The sequence below is a fragment of the Hippocampus guttulatus genome, chromosome 8 (assembly GCF_054856545.1).
Source record: "Hippocampus guttulatus isolate MCC_2025c chromosome 8, RoL_Hgut_1.0, whole genome shotgun sequence".
Taxonomy (NCBI): domain Eukaryota; kingdom Metazoa; phylum Chordata; class Actinopteri; order Syngnathiformes; family Syngnathidae; genus Hippocampus; species Hippocampus guttulatus.
This window is the reverse complement of record NC_141268.1, coordinates 4,383,343-4,400,728: the sequence shown is the minus strand read 5'-3', so window position 1 is coordinate 4,400,728 and position 17,386 is coordinate 4,383,343. Positions and strand designations below refer to the sequence as shown.

The following is a 17,386-nucleotide window of genomic DNA, read 5'->3' as shown; positions in this document are numbered from 1 at the left end:
TGCAAATATTTACTGAAATAACAATTTCTAATTTCAATTTTACATGAACATTTTTCACTTGGAGCAGTTATTCACACATAATCTCTCACACAATATTGCTGTCCATCAACAACAGTGAAAAAAAATATTTTGTCACACAACAGCTGCTTTAACAGCTCTTTTTATGGAATCAAAACAGAGCAATATAACATTATAAAGTGCATATCTAAGGTAAACTAGTACTCAGCCTATAATGGATTTAAACCATGGTTGCATACTTCGTTTTTCTCAAGTTTGCTTTGAACACAGCAGTCAGGCTATGTTGATTCTGTTGGTCCTTCTTGCGCGGAAGTCTCTCTACGGTTTTGTGTAGACATCATTTCGGATGACTACACTTAGTTCGATGACAACACTGGAGACGTTTTATTTTCGCTAGGTCGCTACCACTGCACCGCTGAACTTCACTGTCACTGTCAGACGAACACGGAGAAGCTCCACCCGCTCTATTTATATGGACACGGAACACTGTAACCTTCCACACAAAATAGTTCCAAACAAGTAACAATCGCGTCAGTGGCATACATCGTATACCTGTATGATGCAGGTAACTTTGGTCTTGTCAGTGGAACAATCTGGCAACATTTTAAAAGTAAACTTTCCATTCATAAACTCTTTAAGTATCCGTTTTCGGTGTCTCGCGCTGCCGTGGCTGGCAAAACAAACGTGCTGGACCTATGCAGCATGCTTGTTGTTTTGTTTCTGGTTTATTTATAGAGCAACGTAACATCCACTGTGACGTGTGCCGCGTTAATCTCGCGAGAAAAAAATTAATCCCGTTAAAATTTATTTAAATTAATGCCAATAAAAACACGCTAAACTGACAGCTCTAATATATATATATATGAACACTATAGATAAAATGATAATCATGAAATAAACAGCAATTATTTCATATTTGCCTTTAAATATACCAAGCATGATTTTGGGTCAGTACAGCAACAAAATGTTAACCCACTGCTGAAATGTGTACTGTATTCATGTATCCAGCAACAACATGAGGAGGAAATTATGTCACGAATAAACAGGACTCCTTTTCTTCCAGCTTGAAACACCGAAATGGTCCGCCTACTGCAGTGACAGAGCAATGATGCAATAGGGCTGACTGACTACACAGCAACACCCAGCAGTAACATAGCAACAGAGGAGGAGCCTTGTCTAAGTATGGCGTTTGTCCTTGGAAGGAAAGGTGCAAGGAGTAAGAATTGGTCATTGACACTGCTGCACTTCCTGATTATAAATGCTGGATTTTTTTCCAGCCAGAAAGAGGGGATATCTATCTATCTATCTTTATATATATTATATATATATGTGTGTGGGGGGGGGGGGGGGGGTGTATATACACTCACCCACATGCACAGAGTGGGCCACCCACCATAAATCTAGGCCACAGTGATACAGAGAACAGCGGATATTAAAATTATCACCTTATCAGCATGTATGTTTTCAGGGAAATTGATAATTGCTAGTACGGACATTTCACTGGTTTTAGCAACCATTTGATAGGGCTGGGCACATGATGTATGAGTATTATTTAATTTTATTTAATTTCTTTTCTTCTCATCCTTATTTCACCACAGTGCACTATTATAATACAGGGAAGCTTAAATCTAAGAAGTATGAGATATTTTTCATCTTACGAAGTATGTGTGAAGAAGATTCTATTTTAGTCAGAGTGCTGTCAGCAGAAGAGACACTAAATCAAAGCAGGTCATCAGTCGGTCCCTCTCACAGCCGCACTCAGAATATCATTTCATTTAGAAAGCAATGTAAAAGTAAAAACGTCAACAACAAAAAAAATAACATAAAGAAAAACTATGTATGTATGTAAAATATTTATGATAGATACATAGATAGATCAATAGATCGAAAGATAGATGGATAGATAGATAGATCAATCAAACCTTTTCCAAAAATCCCGTCTGCAGCAAATGAATTAAGTGCCTTGATAAAACGATTTTCTCATATCTGACTTCTGTTTTTGTTTTCATGTATTTAATTCTCTTTTCTTATTTTTGCATATTTATCACATTTGAAAGTTTTTACCTCATCAACCCGATTTTAATACCTCACAAAGGCATCCCAATTAAACACAAAATTCCATTTGAATAAAACTAAATAAATGGAGGAAAGAGTCGGCTACAGCTAAAGCTATCTTGCTTTGCCTTCATCAACCCCACGTGAAGTTCAGATGTTCTAGTAGACAAATTGATTGCTTTAACACCAGCTGGTATTTGGAACTCTTGGTAATTCCCTATGCCCTGACTAAGGCCCAGTTCTGAAGAAAAACATTCCGAAAGCACTGTAGGTATGGTGGTCTTTTGGTGCCATGTTTGTGTCAAACATACCTTTCGAAATTAGAGGCAAAAAGTTCTACATTGGTTTTTAAAAAATGATGAAACCGAGGCTGACTCCCATTTAACGTGAGTGTGAATGCCACTTCTGAACATAGCCACAAACGAGGGTGTACGTGCACGTTATTTCAGTTGCTTACTTTTACAGTACACAACAAACCACGAACACATTGTGCAGTCACTGCAACGGACGGCACATGAAAGTTGTGCAAATGAAACATGGGAGGGGTATAAATGCTTCTAAAATTCATATACTGTATCTATATGCCAGGGCCGTGGAGTTTATCCATCTGTACTTAAATCAGTAATCAGTCCAGTATAATACAACACATAACACAATGCTGTTGGGAAATGGAGACTCAAGATTATACCAACAAAGCGCCCATAGATCTGAAGTGAGCAGAGTAGGCATACGTTAGCTTGTGTATTTTATCCTATAGAAGAAGAGTGACAATAAATAAAAATCCATTCATCCTTTTTCTTTCTGCTGCAGCGGTTGTTGTGTGGGTGAGCTGGAGCATATCCTAGCTGATTTTTGTCACCAATCAATCACAGCAGGTTAAAAAAAAAATTACAAAACAAAAGATGTGATGACTCTTTTTTCCACAGGCTGGCACTTGTTTTGAACTGCAGACTGTGAGGGTGAGGCATACCTGCACTGCCCACACAAGTCACGCAAACACACCCCTAAATTTCACACTGTGGTGAACTAATGTGAATTAGACCTATACACACACTATACAGATGTTCTCACAGTCACACAAACATTTTGTTGGAGGGTGATGTCACAAATCTGAAAAATTCAGAACGCTTCACTTACAACAGCTTCAGATGGCTCACTTTCAGAAACATTTTAGGAAATATGCAGTCAATATCAGATTTACTAGGCAGTGTCGTTTTACCCTGAATGGCTCGGCAGGCAATCCAGCGACCCAACTATATTCAAAATATGTCCACCTTAAGAAATGAAAAGCTTTCAAACCGACAGTTGACATGTTTTTTTTCCTCACAAGATATCCTCTGGCTATGGACACACCCCTGTCTGAACAGCCAGGTTGTAAAGTTGCAGGTCCAACAGGTTTTGAAAAGTCCACAATAGATTGGCGGGAACAAAACAAATCTTAGTAGCAAAGTCACTAATCTATGGGAATTGTGTTGGACATGGTTCACGATGAACAAGAGCACGGATTTCATTGAAGTATGATTTGTGCATGATGTAGATTGCTGGTCACATAAAACACCCGTCTGCTTCCCTGCTCCTTAGGTTAGTGAAATTAATATATAAATAATTAGCTTGAAATAGTTGGTGTTCAAAATGCAGATAAGATAAACCTTGCGCCCTCATGTTTAAATAAGCACCATGGAATAATTTGTGTGAGATATCGGCATGACATGAATTTTGGAGGACAAATCCATGTTGTGGATTATACTGTGTAATATTGATGACTCATTAACATGTGCTCTGCCAGCATGAATCAAAAGGCCTGACTGACTTTATTTACAAAACTATGTCATCTGAGGTCAGCACAGCCCTACCACGTAGTGGCACATGTTGCCCAACCATTAATAGGAGCGAAGCAAGTAAAAAACATGATGGCAAAAACATCTCTTCATCAAGGCAACTTGGAAGCACCAAACAGTAAAACCAAGAACAAATCTAAGTCATGCTGAGTCGAATGCCAAAGAATACAAGTGAGTTTTGAGGAGGGTTTTGAAAATGGGCAGCGAGGAGGCTTGCCGAATGTTCAGTGGGAGGTCATTCCAGAGAGAGGGACACTTAGACAAACAACCATCCGTGCTCTCAATCCCACCTGTGGATAATTTAAAGTGATCAATTAAACTTCCGTGCATGTTTTTGTAATGTGGGAGGAAACTAGAATACCCAAAGAAAACCGATGCAGGCATATATACAGTATATATAATTTTCATACAACCTATCAAAGTATCCAAAGAAAGGATCAACTGATGATCAGTGGATGGATTGCTGTAAAACGTGAAAATAAAAGATACAAATACTGAAAGCTTTGATTACGTGGTGTTCTGTAAAAAAATGTATCTTGTTTTTGAACAGTATTATTATCGATTTTGGAGGTTCATATCTCCCTCAGTTTATTTTCTCATGTCATGTGAGGGTCATTTTACATACATTACATGTCAAAGGCAGTAGTAGTTGGGTCAGTTACCTTTGGAAGAGACACGTTGGAACATGATCCCTCTATATGACAGCCTGGGGGGAGATCGTAAAATTGAGACAGGCCCTTTGTTACATCAGGTAAATTGTACCCTTGTTGAGAAATCAACCAAAAGCACCAAGACTGAGTAGAATAAAATCAGAACATTTAGCATGTAGAATTAAGTTTTAAAACACAATTGCTCTGTCACAAACCTTTATGATTCACATTGTAAATAGTAATCTCTAACTCAACAAGCAACACAACACTATCAAACAATCATTACGCAATCATTGATGGGTATGTGGCACTACTGAATGGTAGCCAGGATATTGTATCGGATACCTATGAAGAGAAGTTACACTCAAAGCCTGTCAACAACAAATTAAAATTGACTGTGATCTAAAGGAGTCACACACTCTTCTCCGTTATTGGGATATGCATGGTAGCAACTCCAGCACACATGAGGTCCTCAAAACCAAGTCAAAAATCTTGGGGTGCGAATTAATTTGGATCTTTCAGCAGTCATGTCAAATCAATCACTGAAACAGCCTTTTACCAGCTGAAAAACACCCAGATTAAAGGGTTGCATGCTTCAAACAAACCAGGAGAAATATGTCTATGCTTTTATCTTCAGTAGACTTGTTCGGATTCTGATTGGACTCCCTCAAAAGAGCATCAAGCAGCTGCAGCTCATTCAGAACGCTAAGCTTGGGTTCTGACCAGAACAAAGAGACAAGAACATGTTTCTCCAGTCGTAAAGGTTTTACACTGGCTTCCAGTAAACTGTACAATACATTTTAAAATGCTGCTAGTGGTCTATAAATCGCTGAATGGTTTAGTTCATGATTACATTAAAGAAATGGAAATGGAATATAGAACCTGTGGGGCTCAGGTCAATTATTGGAGCACAGAGTCCAAAGAAAATATGGTGAAGCAGCAGTCAGCAGTTCTGCTGCTTGCAAATTAAATAAGGTACCAACAGAAGTGAAATCACCCACAAGTGTAAATGCTTTTAAATCCAGGTTAAAAACTATGCTGTTTTCCCATAGCTATGATTCAGGTCTTTCAAAGCATTTTTAAAATCAGCTCTCTAAAATCTTGTTGCTTTGTACTTTAAATGATGGGAAGTTACCTTCTGTATGAAATATATAAATAAAGCTGCCTTGCCTTGCCTTACTGTACAAGGGGCGAACTAATGGAGGTCATAATAAAAACTACTTGCTGGCCAACAGGAATGTAGCAGATGTATGAAATATGACTGTTCGAAGAGTGACTTTTACATACAGTCACCTGGAAATAAGAACACAGTAAAGCGGAGCAATGGTCTACACTACGTGGGTTAAAAGTAATGTTCAATTACTAATCATTCATTCCATCCAGTCTATAATGCTGAATGCTGTTCAGGGCTTTCAGCGAGCATGTTTAAGATGACTGAGAGTGACAGGTGGAAAACACCCTGGACTGATCATCAGTCAAACACATTGTTGATGCATACAGACAGCCCACTCTTTGCTTCACACGCACACAAAGGCAGTTTTCAAGGAATTGAACATACATTTTGTATCGCAGGAGTAAGCTAGAAAACATGGATAGTACGAATGCAAGCACAGAGAGAGAACAAACTCCACATACTGCAGGAGACACAGTCAAAACCAGAATGTTATTGCGAGGAGGCAACAGCGCGAACCACTCTTCCGCAGCGCTGCACATTTCAAATCAAATTGTGTCATTATTGATGCAAAAATCAATGACGTTTCCAGTGTTGCAGGGTTGAGAAAGTATTACTTATTATTTATTGTGGATGGATTAATTGCAACATAATACGATGATTTCAGAATTATTGATGACTTGAAGGAAAGGGAACTTTTCTCAGTTCTAATCTTCTCGTCTCCGCTTTATAAATGGTAACCCATTTCCAGTCTGAACGTTTCTGTTGAGCAACCAACAATCAATCAGTTAAACCCCATTATTTGCAGCAAAATTGGTGTCACTCATTAACATAAAAAGCAAGTAGCTTTGGCCAGATGCCAGTGAAACACCATTTATCTCGGAAGCCGCAGGGAAAAGTGATGACTAAAATATGGAAATCACCATTCGCAAACTCACACGCACACCGCCTCCTGCCTATCCACGTATTTCTGTGCTCTTTCTGCAAGCACTTAAGATTCCGTAAAGCTCTGCTTTTCGGGGGGGGGGGGGGGGGGGTTTCCTCCTAACAGGTAGTTCCATTTGCTTTTGCCCAGAGTGGTGCTCGTCTACTCGAATGCTTTCATTTCCGGAATACAACTCTGAACACAGTAATGCCACTAAGTAGAATGATGATTAGACATTAACCAGACATTGTATTATGGAGATCTACAATAAATATCATTGAAAATTTTGTGGGTTTTTTTCTGCCGTTATTTTGACATATAAAATGCTTTGGTATGTTATAAGGATTTTTTGCTCTTTATACGGATTTTTTTGGTAGTTTATACAGGTTGTCGCTCTGAAAAGTTGACAGGTATGCATTTGCTTCATGAACCAATTGTAACAAGAAAAGTACACCTGAACGTCTTTCGACGGGAGCACGTTTGCTACCTTCACAAACACTTACGAATATTCACAGTTCAGTGAGAGAGGGGACTTAATATAACGACTGTCATCCATAGGTCTGGATGTGAGCGTGGGAATGGTTATTTGTCGATTTGTGTCCTTCAATTGGCTGACAACCAATTCAGGGTGTACTCCCCCTATCACCCAAAGTCGGCTAAAATCGACTCGAGCTCACCCACTGAGCTCAGTAATTTGTATTTTTACTGGTTGCAAAACGATGACATGCAGTGCACCATGCCACACTAATGTGCTCACTATGCCGGTTTTTGCTATTCGTGGTTCCCCTTAAGCCCAAGGAATAGTGATGATTCACTCTACTCTGTTTGTTTGAAATTAGACGTTTTCTGTGATCAACTGTCCACGCTCCCTTTAGTTTAGCTTTAAACGGACTTACGCATCTTTAAATATCTTATTATATTATTTCTAGGTTTACCTTTCGCCGGCATTTAAAACACTTCACGAGATTTTAGTCTTTGATACATTTATATCTTACTCAGTGGCGTATGCTTTCATATTTGAAAATGTTTGAAAGTGCATCAAATGCAATTGATCTCTGTTAATATTAACTACTTTACACAGTAACAGTAGACAGTAAACAGTACGAAGTGTCCAATCAGGAACATCGATGAAATGAACTCCATGGCAGGCAGTCCGACCCAGCTGCAAGTGTAAGAGGGTTTGTATGAGTGTGTGTGTGTGTGTGTGTGTGTGTGTGTGTGTGTGCAATGGCTACATGTGCTGGACTTTGCTCCCATGCTGAACATGCAATGTAAGAGTCAACAAAAAGAACAAAATGTTCTGAAAGGTCTCATAATGACAAACACTGATTGCAACAAATATAGAGGGCTGGCAAAATGTATCGCTTTGTGTTTCACACGGATGCAGATATGGAAACAAGACTAACATTCCTAATTATGTAAAGATTTACTCAGAGATTCAGACTTCGGTAGCATGTCATTGGGTGACTTTGTAGTGCTGCTTCTGGAGATCGATGCGTTCGTGACTTCCCCAATACCACCTAATGTGTGACTTCTATATGGGAAGGCCATAATGTGACCTAACAACATGTGAGAATGTGCAAGCCTTGCAAAAACACACACCACAAACATGTTGGATACGCCACTGACATGCTTTTCAACATTTTGGCATAAATTCATCTCATCCTATGGTTATGGGTGTAGTTTATTTTAAAGCGATATGTAAAAATCACCAAGACTTTTAAGTAACCTACTCAGCGATCTAAATTGCAATATTTTCAGAAAAGTTCTCATTAAAAATAGGTAGAATTCTTGATCATTGGTGAAAAAAATTGCTTAAAAGGAAGAAGCTAAGAGCTGCCAGAAGGAACATATTTCAGCCTTGAACTTGCCCGCCTTCTGTACGATATCATTTAAATATCATCAAAGAACTCTGAGAACAAAGAACAGAAAACTGATTGTCACTGATCAGACCAACGCGATACTAATAATCTATCAGAAAGCTTTTATTCGCCATATGTGTCAAGTAGACACACATGTATTTGCCTTAGCAAACAGAACTTAAAAACAGAAGAGAATTAGAAATAGGTCGAAACAGTCGATGAACCCAGATACACACGCGGGTATAAATATACACAGGATATATAAAGATAGATGGATGGATGGATGGATAGATAGATAGATAGATAGATAGATAGATAGATAGATACATACATACATACATACAGTGTGTGTATATATATAAATAAAGAGAGAGAGAATCTAAGTTATTGTGCCTATCCTCCTGACTACCAGGAAAAAAATGTTGTCCACTCACATTTATTTTGAAATTCCCCAATCCATGTGAAGTAATTGGACTACTCCAGAAGAAATTTTTGAAATCCCACTACATTTTTTAAACAGGCTCAAATACACTTAAAACAACTCAAACAACACTTTAACGTGTTCATAAGAGTCTTATAATTAAAATGCCAACAGCATTTCAAGACAAAATGTGTTTGATAAAAAGTATTACTTTTCCTCTTCCCATAAAAAGTGCTTGCACTGAGGGAAGCCATGTTCTTACTTTTTCTAACCCCTACAAATTTGGTATCATTGGAAAGCACTGAATGTCCTCTTTCGAGTAACAAAAGGAATTAATGCGATTGGAGGCACTGGGTGGGAGATATTTAGGTTCACAAATGTCCTCTACAGAGGACAAATTTGAACTACTGGTAGTCAGGTGGCTATTCATAAAATCCTCCACACCGGCAGTGATCAACAGCATCCTAAAGCTGAAGCCAACTAGTTGAGGAGAGTTTTTCTCTGTACCACCCGGCTTTCATTTTTTTGCCAGGCATGACGGCGTGCAGAGAGGCTAACGGCAAAGGTTTGAATGAGTATTATTTGGACTGTAATTCTTAACAGTTGATTTAAAACTCATGAACTATTCCCATACACACCTAACCAGTCAGTTATGTCTGAAGGAAGCCATTTTCTGGTTAATAGCTTGATGAACCTGCTTGCCACCACACGAAGCATGTGCAGAGTGCAAATAAAGTATTACGAGATTTCATTTCAGCCAAGGACAAGTATGGCGGACCAAGACCAGATGTCTGTGAAGAATGAAGTTGCGCAACATAATATAGTAAACTATAATTCTGACCCTACTGGTACCCCCCCCCCCCCCACCCCCGCCCAAAAAACCCCCAAAACGACAGCAAAATAATTGCATGCTTCACAATAAAACTCCTGTACTCCGAAGACAGCAACACTTCATTAGAAGAGGTGGTACCCAAGCGGGTATTTTTAGCCATAAATTACACCATATGAGGCCCAACTATGAACTCAGCAGCTTCAGTATTCGCCAATCAGGTCCAAATCATCCTTTGTTCAACCACAGCAATGCAACCAAAGAACGCACATAGACATCACTAAATGCTGCTTGCACAGTGCACTTAGATTGTTTTGTTGTTGTTTTTTTACAGATTTTATCACATATTGTGGGAAAAACAGTCAGTGCATATTTCTACATTGCAGTATAACATATCTGTAGAAAAAAAATGATCCAAAGTATATTTTCTGGACTGTTTCATTATTATTGAGTATTGCAGAAAATAATGATGTCTTTTCACAGTTACGTTCCTGACATGAAACTGTAAACATGAACCTCTTGGCACCATCCGTCCCTTCGCTTGGATGTCACTGACCTTAAAGGCAAACTTGCGGGTGATGTTATCCGAAGGCTGCACTCCTCCAATCCTGAAACTGAGCAGAGGCAAACTCCCTAGCACAGTGTCCTCCTTCTCATCTGTGAAGAAGGAAAAAAAATGATAGTGAACATCTCAGTTAGAGCTAAAGGAACAGGATCAGAAATACACGCGCATTCTGCAGAAGATAAAAAATCTATGAGGTTTTTTTTGAAAAATCAAGACAAGTCGCTGCAAATGGACTGGCGCTGCTTCTGGAACATGCACTTTTACCCGTAGTGACAGTTTCCTAGAATAAGTATCCATTATGGTCCGTTCAAAAATGTGATAAGCACTTTATAATGGCTCCCACACATCAGAATCCTGTCGTCAAAAATAGGACCACCGTAGAAGAAAACCACTCATGTTGAATGAATAATGGATGTCAGCATGATTTCTTAAAACCTCCGCAAGTGCAAGTGGATAGATTTGTTTTCCTTTTTCTCCTACCTTTTATTCCGTGAATGTTTATCTCTGCATGGCCAATCGTTCTGCTGGTGACTGGGGTGTGCTTGTGTTTCGTGTGTATTGAGGAAGAGGGAGAGAGAGAGAGAGAGAGAGAGAGAGAGAGAGAGAGATTAAAAGGAGGGGGAGGGTTTGTGCAATCATACAATACACGGATCCCTCCTCTCCGTGTGCGCGCATGGTTGTTGGGTGGGTGTGTTTTGTGCGCACGCGCATGCAAGATAGTGATCAGCCCATGTGAGTCAGTGCAGCAGGAATTTCGGGCGGCAGCCAGCTGTACCTGCTGCTAGTCCGCACTGATTCAGCGTCGTGTACACGTGAGTGCATGCGTGATATTTGCGGGCGCACCTCTTGCCTCTTTCTTCCTTGCCCCCGCCGCAAAAACATTGATTACTGACCTCTATGTTAAAAAGCAAATCAGTGCGTCTAAAGTCTTTTTTTTTTTTTTTTGAAACATTGATGAGAGGAAAACCTTAAATGCATCGTTCAGCCACAACTGTAAAGAGATGTAATATAAAAATAAATAGATGTTATGTATATTCCCGTTTCAACCATCGGGGGTTACATTGCCGAGTGGTAATTATAATTTGGTAGATTGATTCCTTTTTTTTTTCATGAAAATTCCACTTTTTAATGGTCCTCCAACCAAATATTGATCACTTCTGATACTCTGTCACAAAGTGTGAATGGGCCTTTTACCGAGGACCCGGGCGCACGCCAGTCCAGTTCTGTGCTGGTCCCAAGCCCAGAAATATGGGTTGGAGTCAGGAAGGACATGCCTGATAAAACCTATGCTGAAACCTATATGCAAAATCATTTCAACAAATGCAAGGACAATGAATGAAGTAGATAAAAGGAGAAGGAACATCTCGACAAGGCCCATCCAAAACATGGCGAATGTGGAAAAGTTGGAAATGAATGTGTCATTATTTGGTGAATCAGTGAATAAGGTCATATATATTAAAGGTAGGTGTAAAGCAAATATTGTTGATGGTAGAAAGGTGTTATACAACAAGTTGTGACCTGGCTTTTCTGAAGGAAAAAATAGAAATGGCTGATTTACATCATTTTAGTATTACTGTACTATAACCATAAAGGAACTACCAAAAATTAAAGTACACTACAGTACACACACTAAAAAAAACAAAAATATGGCCTATTTTTTTTTATGTGCTGCTTAGAAGCAGTGCCATTGTGGTCAAAGACAGAGACAGATGAGCAATTGTTTTATTCAACTCAAATGGGTATCAGTTCCAAAACACTGGACTTTTCTTATGGAAGTGCATCGGCAAGATCAAAGGCACAAAAGTGTGTGTCTCCAAGTAGCCTCCATATTTTTGTTGTTTTTTTTTGTTTGTTTTTTTTGCTTTCATGTCATGCTTATGGCCCCAGAGGGCGTACATGCTATCTTGAGAATTATATGTTGTGGCAAATGATACATGACTTTGATTTTTGTTTTCTTGATTCCTGTCTTTAGCATATTAGCTTTTAAAAGCCACTCACCAAGCGTTCACGACAGGGAATTGCAATTTATTGTCACCTAATGTTGTTGAGTTGATTTAATAATTGAAATAACACATTAGTTATGAATCCGACTCTTTATTGAATCAAAAATTTTTTTTGGAAGGGAATGAACACATTGTGTGAATTTACAAATGGGCACATCACCGTCTTCATCGCTCCGATTCTTTTTACCCCGTGACGTGGTTCGATATGCGGAGCGCAACGGTGACCGTGCAGCTGGTCATTTCGGGCGCGTCGCGGTTACCCCCCTCCCCCCCCTCCCATTCATCCTCCCCCTTATTACATGTTATGTCTTGTGACTTGTTGTAACTGTCAAATGCTTATTTATGTGCTAGGGTCTTTTTTATCCTGGACTTAAATTATCCTCAGAAGAGGATAGTTTGAGCGTGGTTTTTTTTCCCTCTCCCTACCCAGCGTTTTCCTTTCTGAATTCTGATTGTAATTTCCCCATTGCGGGACAAATAAAGGATATCTTAATCTTAATGATAACATCTAAAACCATACAAGTTCTACTGAATGCATGACAAATCATTATATTAAAATATATACAGTAGTATCTCTCACTCCTCCGTAATGCAAATATTGATCCATCCATTATCCAAACCGCTTATCCTCACGAGGGTCATAGGCGCGCTGGAGCCAATCCCCACTGTGTTTGAGCATTAGGCGGGGTACACACATAACTGCTTGCCAACCAATTGCAGGGCACTAAGGACTACCTTTGCCAAACACTGAGTGCAGTTAATTTTGCACATTTTGGGAAGGGTGTATGCATTTACAAACATTTAGCAATTGGAATGAGATTAATCAAAGCTGATGTAAATTTCACTGGCTGATTTTGCATCTTGAAATACATCGGGCCCTATTTTGGTAAACTGGTGCCCATGCGCTCAGTGGAACTTACTTTTCCGTCTTCCTGTTTGGCACATGCAGTTGCCTCAACTCAGACTCTTATGACAATTTAGTAACTGCACTCTCCTGACAATTTAATAACTGCACTCAGAGTAAACATGGGTGCATCATCACAAAGAAACCCCCACCCATGCGCACGGTGAGACAGCCCTTTGCACGAAACTTACGCTGGGAATGAAAATAGGGCTCGTTTTCTGAAATGTAGCTCTAAAACACTATGCACAGTGGTACAGCATATAGCACAGGAAAAATAAGAAGTGTTGGGAAAAACTTTAACGCCTATGTCAACATTTTTTAAACATCAGGGACTGTACTGCGATATATCATCCAGAGGTGGGCATTCTGTCACCACTGACAGAAGGCCCATCAGTCCATCACTGAAGGAAGCCTGATTTTCTGGCAAATGACAACTGACGACATACAGTGATCCCTCGCTATTTCGCGGTTCGTTTATCGCGGATTTGGTGCATCGCGGATTTTTTCAAACATATTCATAAAAAAATAAAAATAAAATAAAAATTCATATACATGGAGTACAGTACTGTATATGTTGCTCTATGTGACTCGCTGTTGTTTTGCAGCTTCTCCTGGACTGTTTGCGGACTTTTTGCGTACTTAAAAAAAAAAAAAAAAATGTATTACCTGTATATGTTAATTGGTTGCTACTTCGCGGATTTTTGTTTATCGCGGGTGGTTTTGGTTCCCATTAACCACGATAAACGAGGGATTACTGTATTTGAAAACAGATGAACTAAGCATGATGTGTTTTTGGGGGATGTGGGGGGGTTGGACTGACAGATTGGTGATAGATGGACAATCATGAATGCAGTCTTCAGGCAATGTTATAAATGATCTCAGGGCTGTTCAACTGCGTGAGCATACAATATAATTTAGTGCACAACATTTGGGATATTAGTATAAAATTGCAATCTAAGTAATCCCCGCACAACATCCCCACAAATTTGTGTGCTTGTCAATCCTTAATGATTTTCTTTGTATATATATCATAAAACAGAGCTACAGTGTATGTATAGATGCAATGAAATGATTTGTCGAATTGGGATACTCAACTCCAAGAGACCAATTTGTTGATAGCACCTAATGTGAACACGGCTCAAATGGAATGAAATGTCACTGTTGGCTAAGTAGATGTGTAAACACACACAGAGGCGCCAACCGCAGCCCTGTGCTTTAGACGAGAGACAGAGGGAGCTTTATAAATCACAGCATTGACCACAAAAGTGCTTTTCTTTTGCCCATTCTTTGAGCTTTGCTCTTTTCTGGCATAGCTATCACACTGCTAAATTGCACTGGCCACATTACTGCTTCCATTGCTCCCTCTCACCAGGCCCTCTTTTTCAAAATACAGCTGGGCCACGCAGAGGAAAGGAAGGGAACAAAGAGACGTGGTCAGAATGAAGAGAGAATCCCCACAGGAGTTGGACAAAAGTAAAAAAGTAAGTAGAACAAATAAACTTGAGCAGAGTTGCGATCACAACTTCGTTAAATTATCACACTACCTTCATATGAAACCTAATCAAATTACATCCGTTGATGAAATCAGAAGTGAAAGAATTAAAGGGAGTTAATAATAGTTACCCTTATTTTAAAAAAAAACATTGTTGAAAGTAAAAAAATTCTACTACATTCTAATCTTCAATGTGTATTGGATCAGTTAGCATCATGCAAGAAGAGCAGCAAACATTGGGACATCACACTCCGTTACTGGTTACTATAATACACAGATGTAGTAAGATTTAAATTACCCATAGTTCCCTGCAGAGAGAGAGAGAGAGACTTAATGCCACTGGTTTTTATGATAAGTTGAGATCATTCATGGTAGCATCGAATGGTATTTTGCATTCAATTAAACAGATTTACACAATTTTCTCTGGTAAAATATCAGGAAGTTTTAGTTCATTGACCAACAACATGTTTTTTTGTAATCCATATTCCTAATCACCAAATACATTTTTAAATTACAGCACAATTTGGTAGTTTCTCATTTACCAAATATAAAAAGAATTTTAATGATATGGATGGTTTTTACACCGGTCTTAGACAACGACTAAATTCTTAATTCTGTGTGATTTGCATTTTATGATTGAGTTTACATTGTAAGAAAAGATATCAATCTTGCCTCACTCTTCTGTCTCGCGGAGCAGAGCCAAGTGAGCTTACTGACCCATTTTTCTGCATGTGAGCAACGCCCCTCATGAGCGGATGCAGTCACACAATTTGACACATGTACATTCACAAACACTAAACATCCTCTATATGTATGCCGGGAGAACATTTATTTGCACGGGAATCATTGACATGAAGTTGCCCACTAAGGGGGCCCCCATTTTTTTTTTAAACAGACGAAACATCTAGACTAATAAAGGTTTTCTTAACTTATCTAAAGAAATGAAAAAGGTGACAGAAACATTACAATCCTTAATTATGGTAAGTGTAACACCTGTGATGGTATCAGTCGAGCAGAGGCAACCCCACTTTGGGGACAGTCAAGATATTGCAGTTTTGGCACATTAGATGACGTTAAAATTCCTACATTACTGGTTTAGTCAAGTTGCATCAATGTACAACAAGTGAGAAAAGACATATTACATTTGTTTCGGCAAATAAAGAGGCATTGCAACCGTTTAATCCAAGATGTAATGGGAGCCATAAAGTCTTTGAAATTCTACAATGAATATAAATATTATTTTCCTTTTTCTATTTAATTCTGCAGCAGACAATTGTTGAACCGGGCTATATGTCAGCCAATATATATTAATATTAGATATGAATATGGCAAATAATATCGGAAAACTGAGCTAGGATAACATCATACAATCAAATGCAATGATTCCGTACTTTCTTTGATGATACATCTCCAAGGAGGAAGCATCGGTATTCACAATTTGCTTCACTTTGCCACATCCAGTACGACTCAAGAAGGTGTCTTTGTATATGGAATGTAAATGTTGTCTCTGATACTTGCTTGCGGTTGTCGCAAAATTTGCCATTCAAGATGGGATCAGCAGTACTATGCGGATGTATGGAGCAAAGTACCGGTAAGTGCTGCCTTGTCTTTAGGGTATTAATTGCCCCCCTCCCTCCCATGCCTCTCTCCCACAGTGTCATACATGGACCCTTTTTCGGGGGAGGGCGGGAGGCGGGCTGGGAAGGAAGCGCCTTAAAAGGATGACTATGAACAGGGACGGAGGGCAAAGGGTAAAATGAGAGAGAGAGAGAGAGAGAGAGAGAGAGAAATAGGACAAAAAGGATGAAAGACTAGACTTATAAGAACCAGGGTGGTCAGAAACTTAAATTTTTCTATTTCTATTTTCCAATATAAATGAACTGCACTGCCTGTATTCTATATTGAAACATGTCGGTGAATACAAATAAGTGCACAGTGACTTTCCAAACACGATGTAGCATTCACGTTTTATTATAAGTTACTTTACAGCAGCCCAAATTTAGATAAGACAGTTAACCCAGTTGAAGCAATCAACAAACTTGAGTTGATCATTTATCGAGCGCAAGGTTTTAAAGAATCATTGCACATAAGGCGTGTTCACACGGCAAGATTTGGTCCGGTGCTACGCCGGGGCTGCCCCAGTAGAGCATTCACACGTGCAAATTAGCTCCGGCGTAGCCCCGGAAAACAGCTTACACCGGACCAAATTTGATCCACATTTGCTCCGGAGCAAATGCTCGTTTGCGAAGCAGCACCGATGTAAATTTGCACGTGTGAACACAACTAGGTTAAATTTGCTCCAGAGCAAATGCTTGTGAAGAGTACGTACGGCGAGAATGCGTTGCTTTCGTGCTCTGTCGGATTTCCGTCATGTGTTTGTTTAATAACGACACAAGACTTGGCTGGTAACATCTTTCCTTTTGTAGGAGACTGGACTGTCTTGGAGTTGTTTGTGTAGTTTGTTCCTTTGTTGTGTGTTCACAACCCCCCGCCCCCCATATAATTTATTTTGTGATTTCCTCTCTTGATTTTCTGTTTGGCGCATTCCGTGTTTGCTTTTCTGAGTGTCATTGAAGTCATCGTTGATTTACGTTTTCGTGGGCGGTCACTCTCGAGCAGAGGGCACGGAGACCGAGAAGGAGAAGGACGTGCC

At 39.4% G+C, this 17,386-nt stretch overlaps 2 protein-coding genes across 6 annotated transcripts in view; one reads left to right on the top strand and one right to left on the bottom strand.

The window, feature by feature from the left end:
• Positions 1–17,386, bottom strand: part of plekha6 (pleckstrin homology domain containing A6) — a 70,013-nt gene that overhangs the window by 43,269 nt on the left and 9,358 nt on the right. For 4 of the 5 annotated variants that reach the window (XM_086117789.1, XM_086117782.1, XM_086117784.1 and 1 more), the window contains exon 6: positions 10,326–10,426. In XM_086117789.1, coding sequence (XP_085973915.1) covers positions 10,326–10,426 — 101 coding nt within the window. Of the gene's footprint in view, positions 1–10,325; positions 10,427–10,598; positions 10,782–17,386 lie in introns of those variants that run through there. The other variant, XM_086117787.1, reaches the window with a different exon arrangement.
• Positions 16,279–17,386, top strand: part of LOC147200888 (uncharacterized) — a 46,218-nt gene continuing 45,110 nt past the window's right edge. Inside the window, exon 1 of the mRNA XM_086117790.1 lies at positions 16,279–16,324. The gene's annotated coding sequence lies outside the window, so the exon portion shown is untranslated. The remainder of the gene's footprint in view (positions 16,325–17,386) is intronic.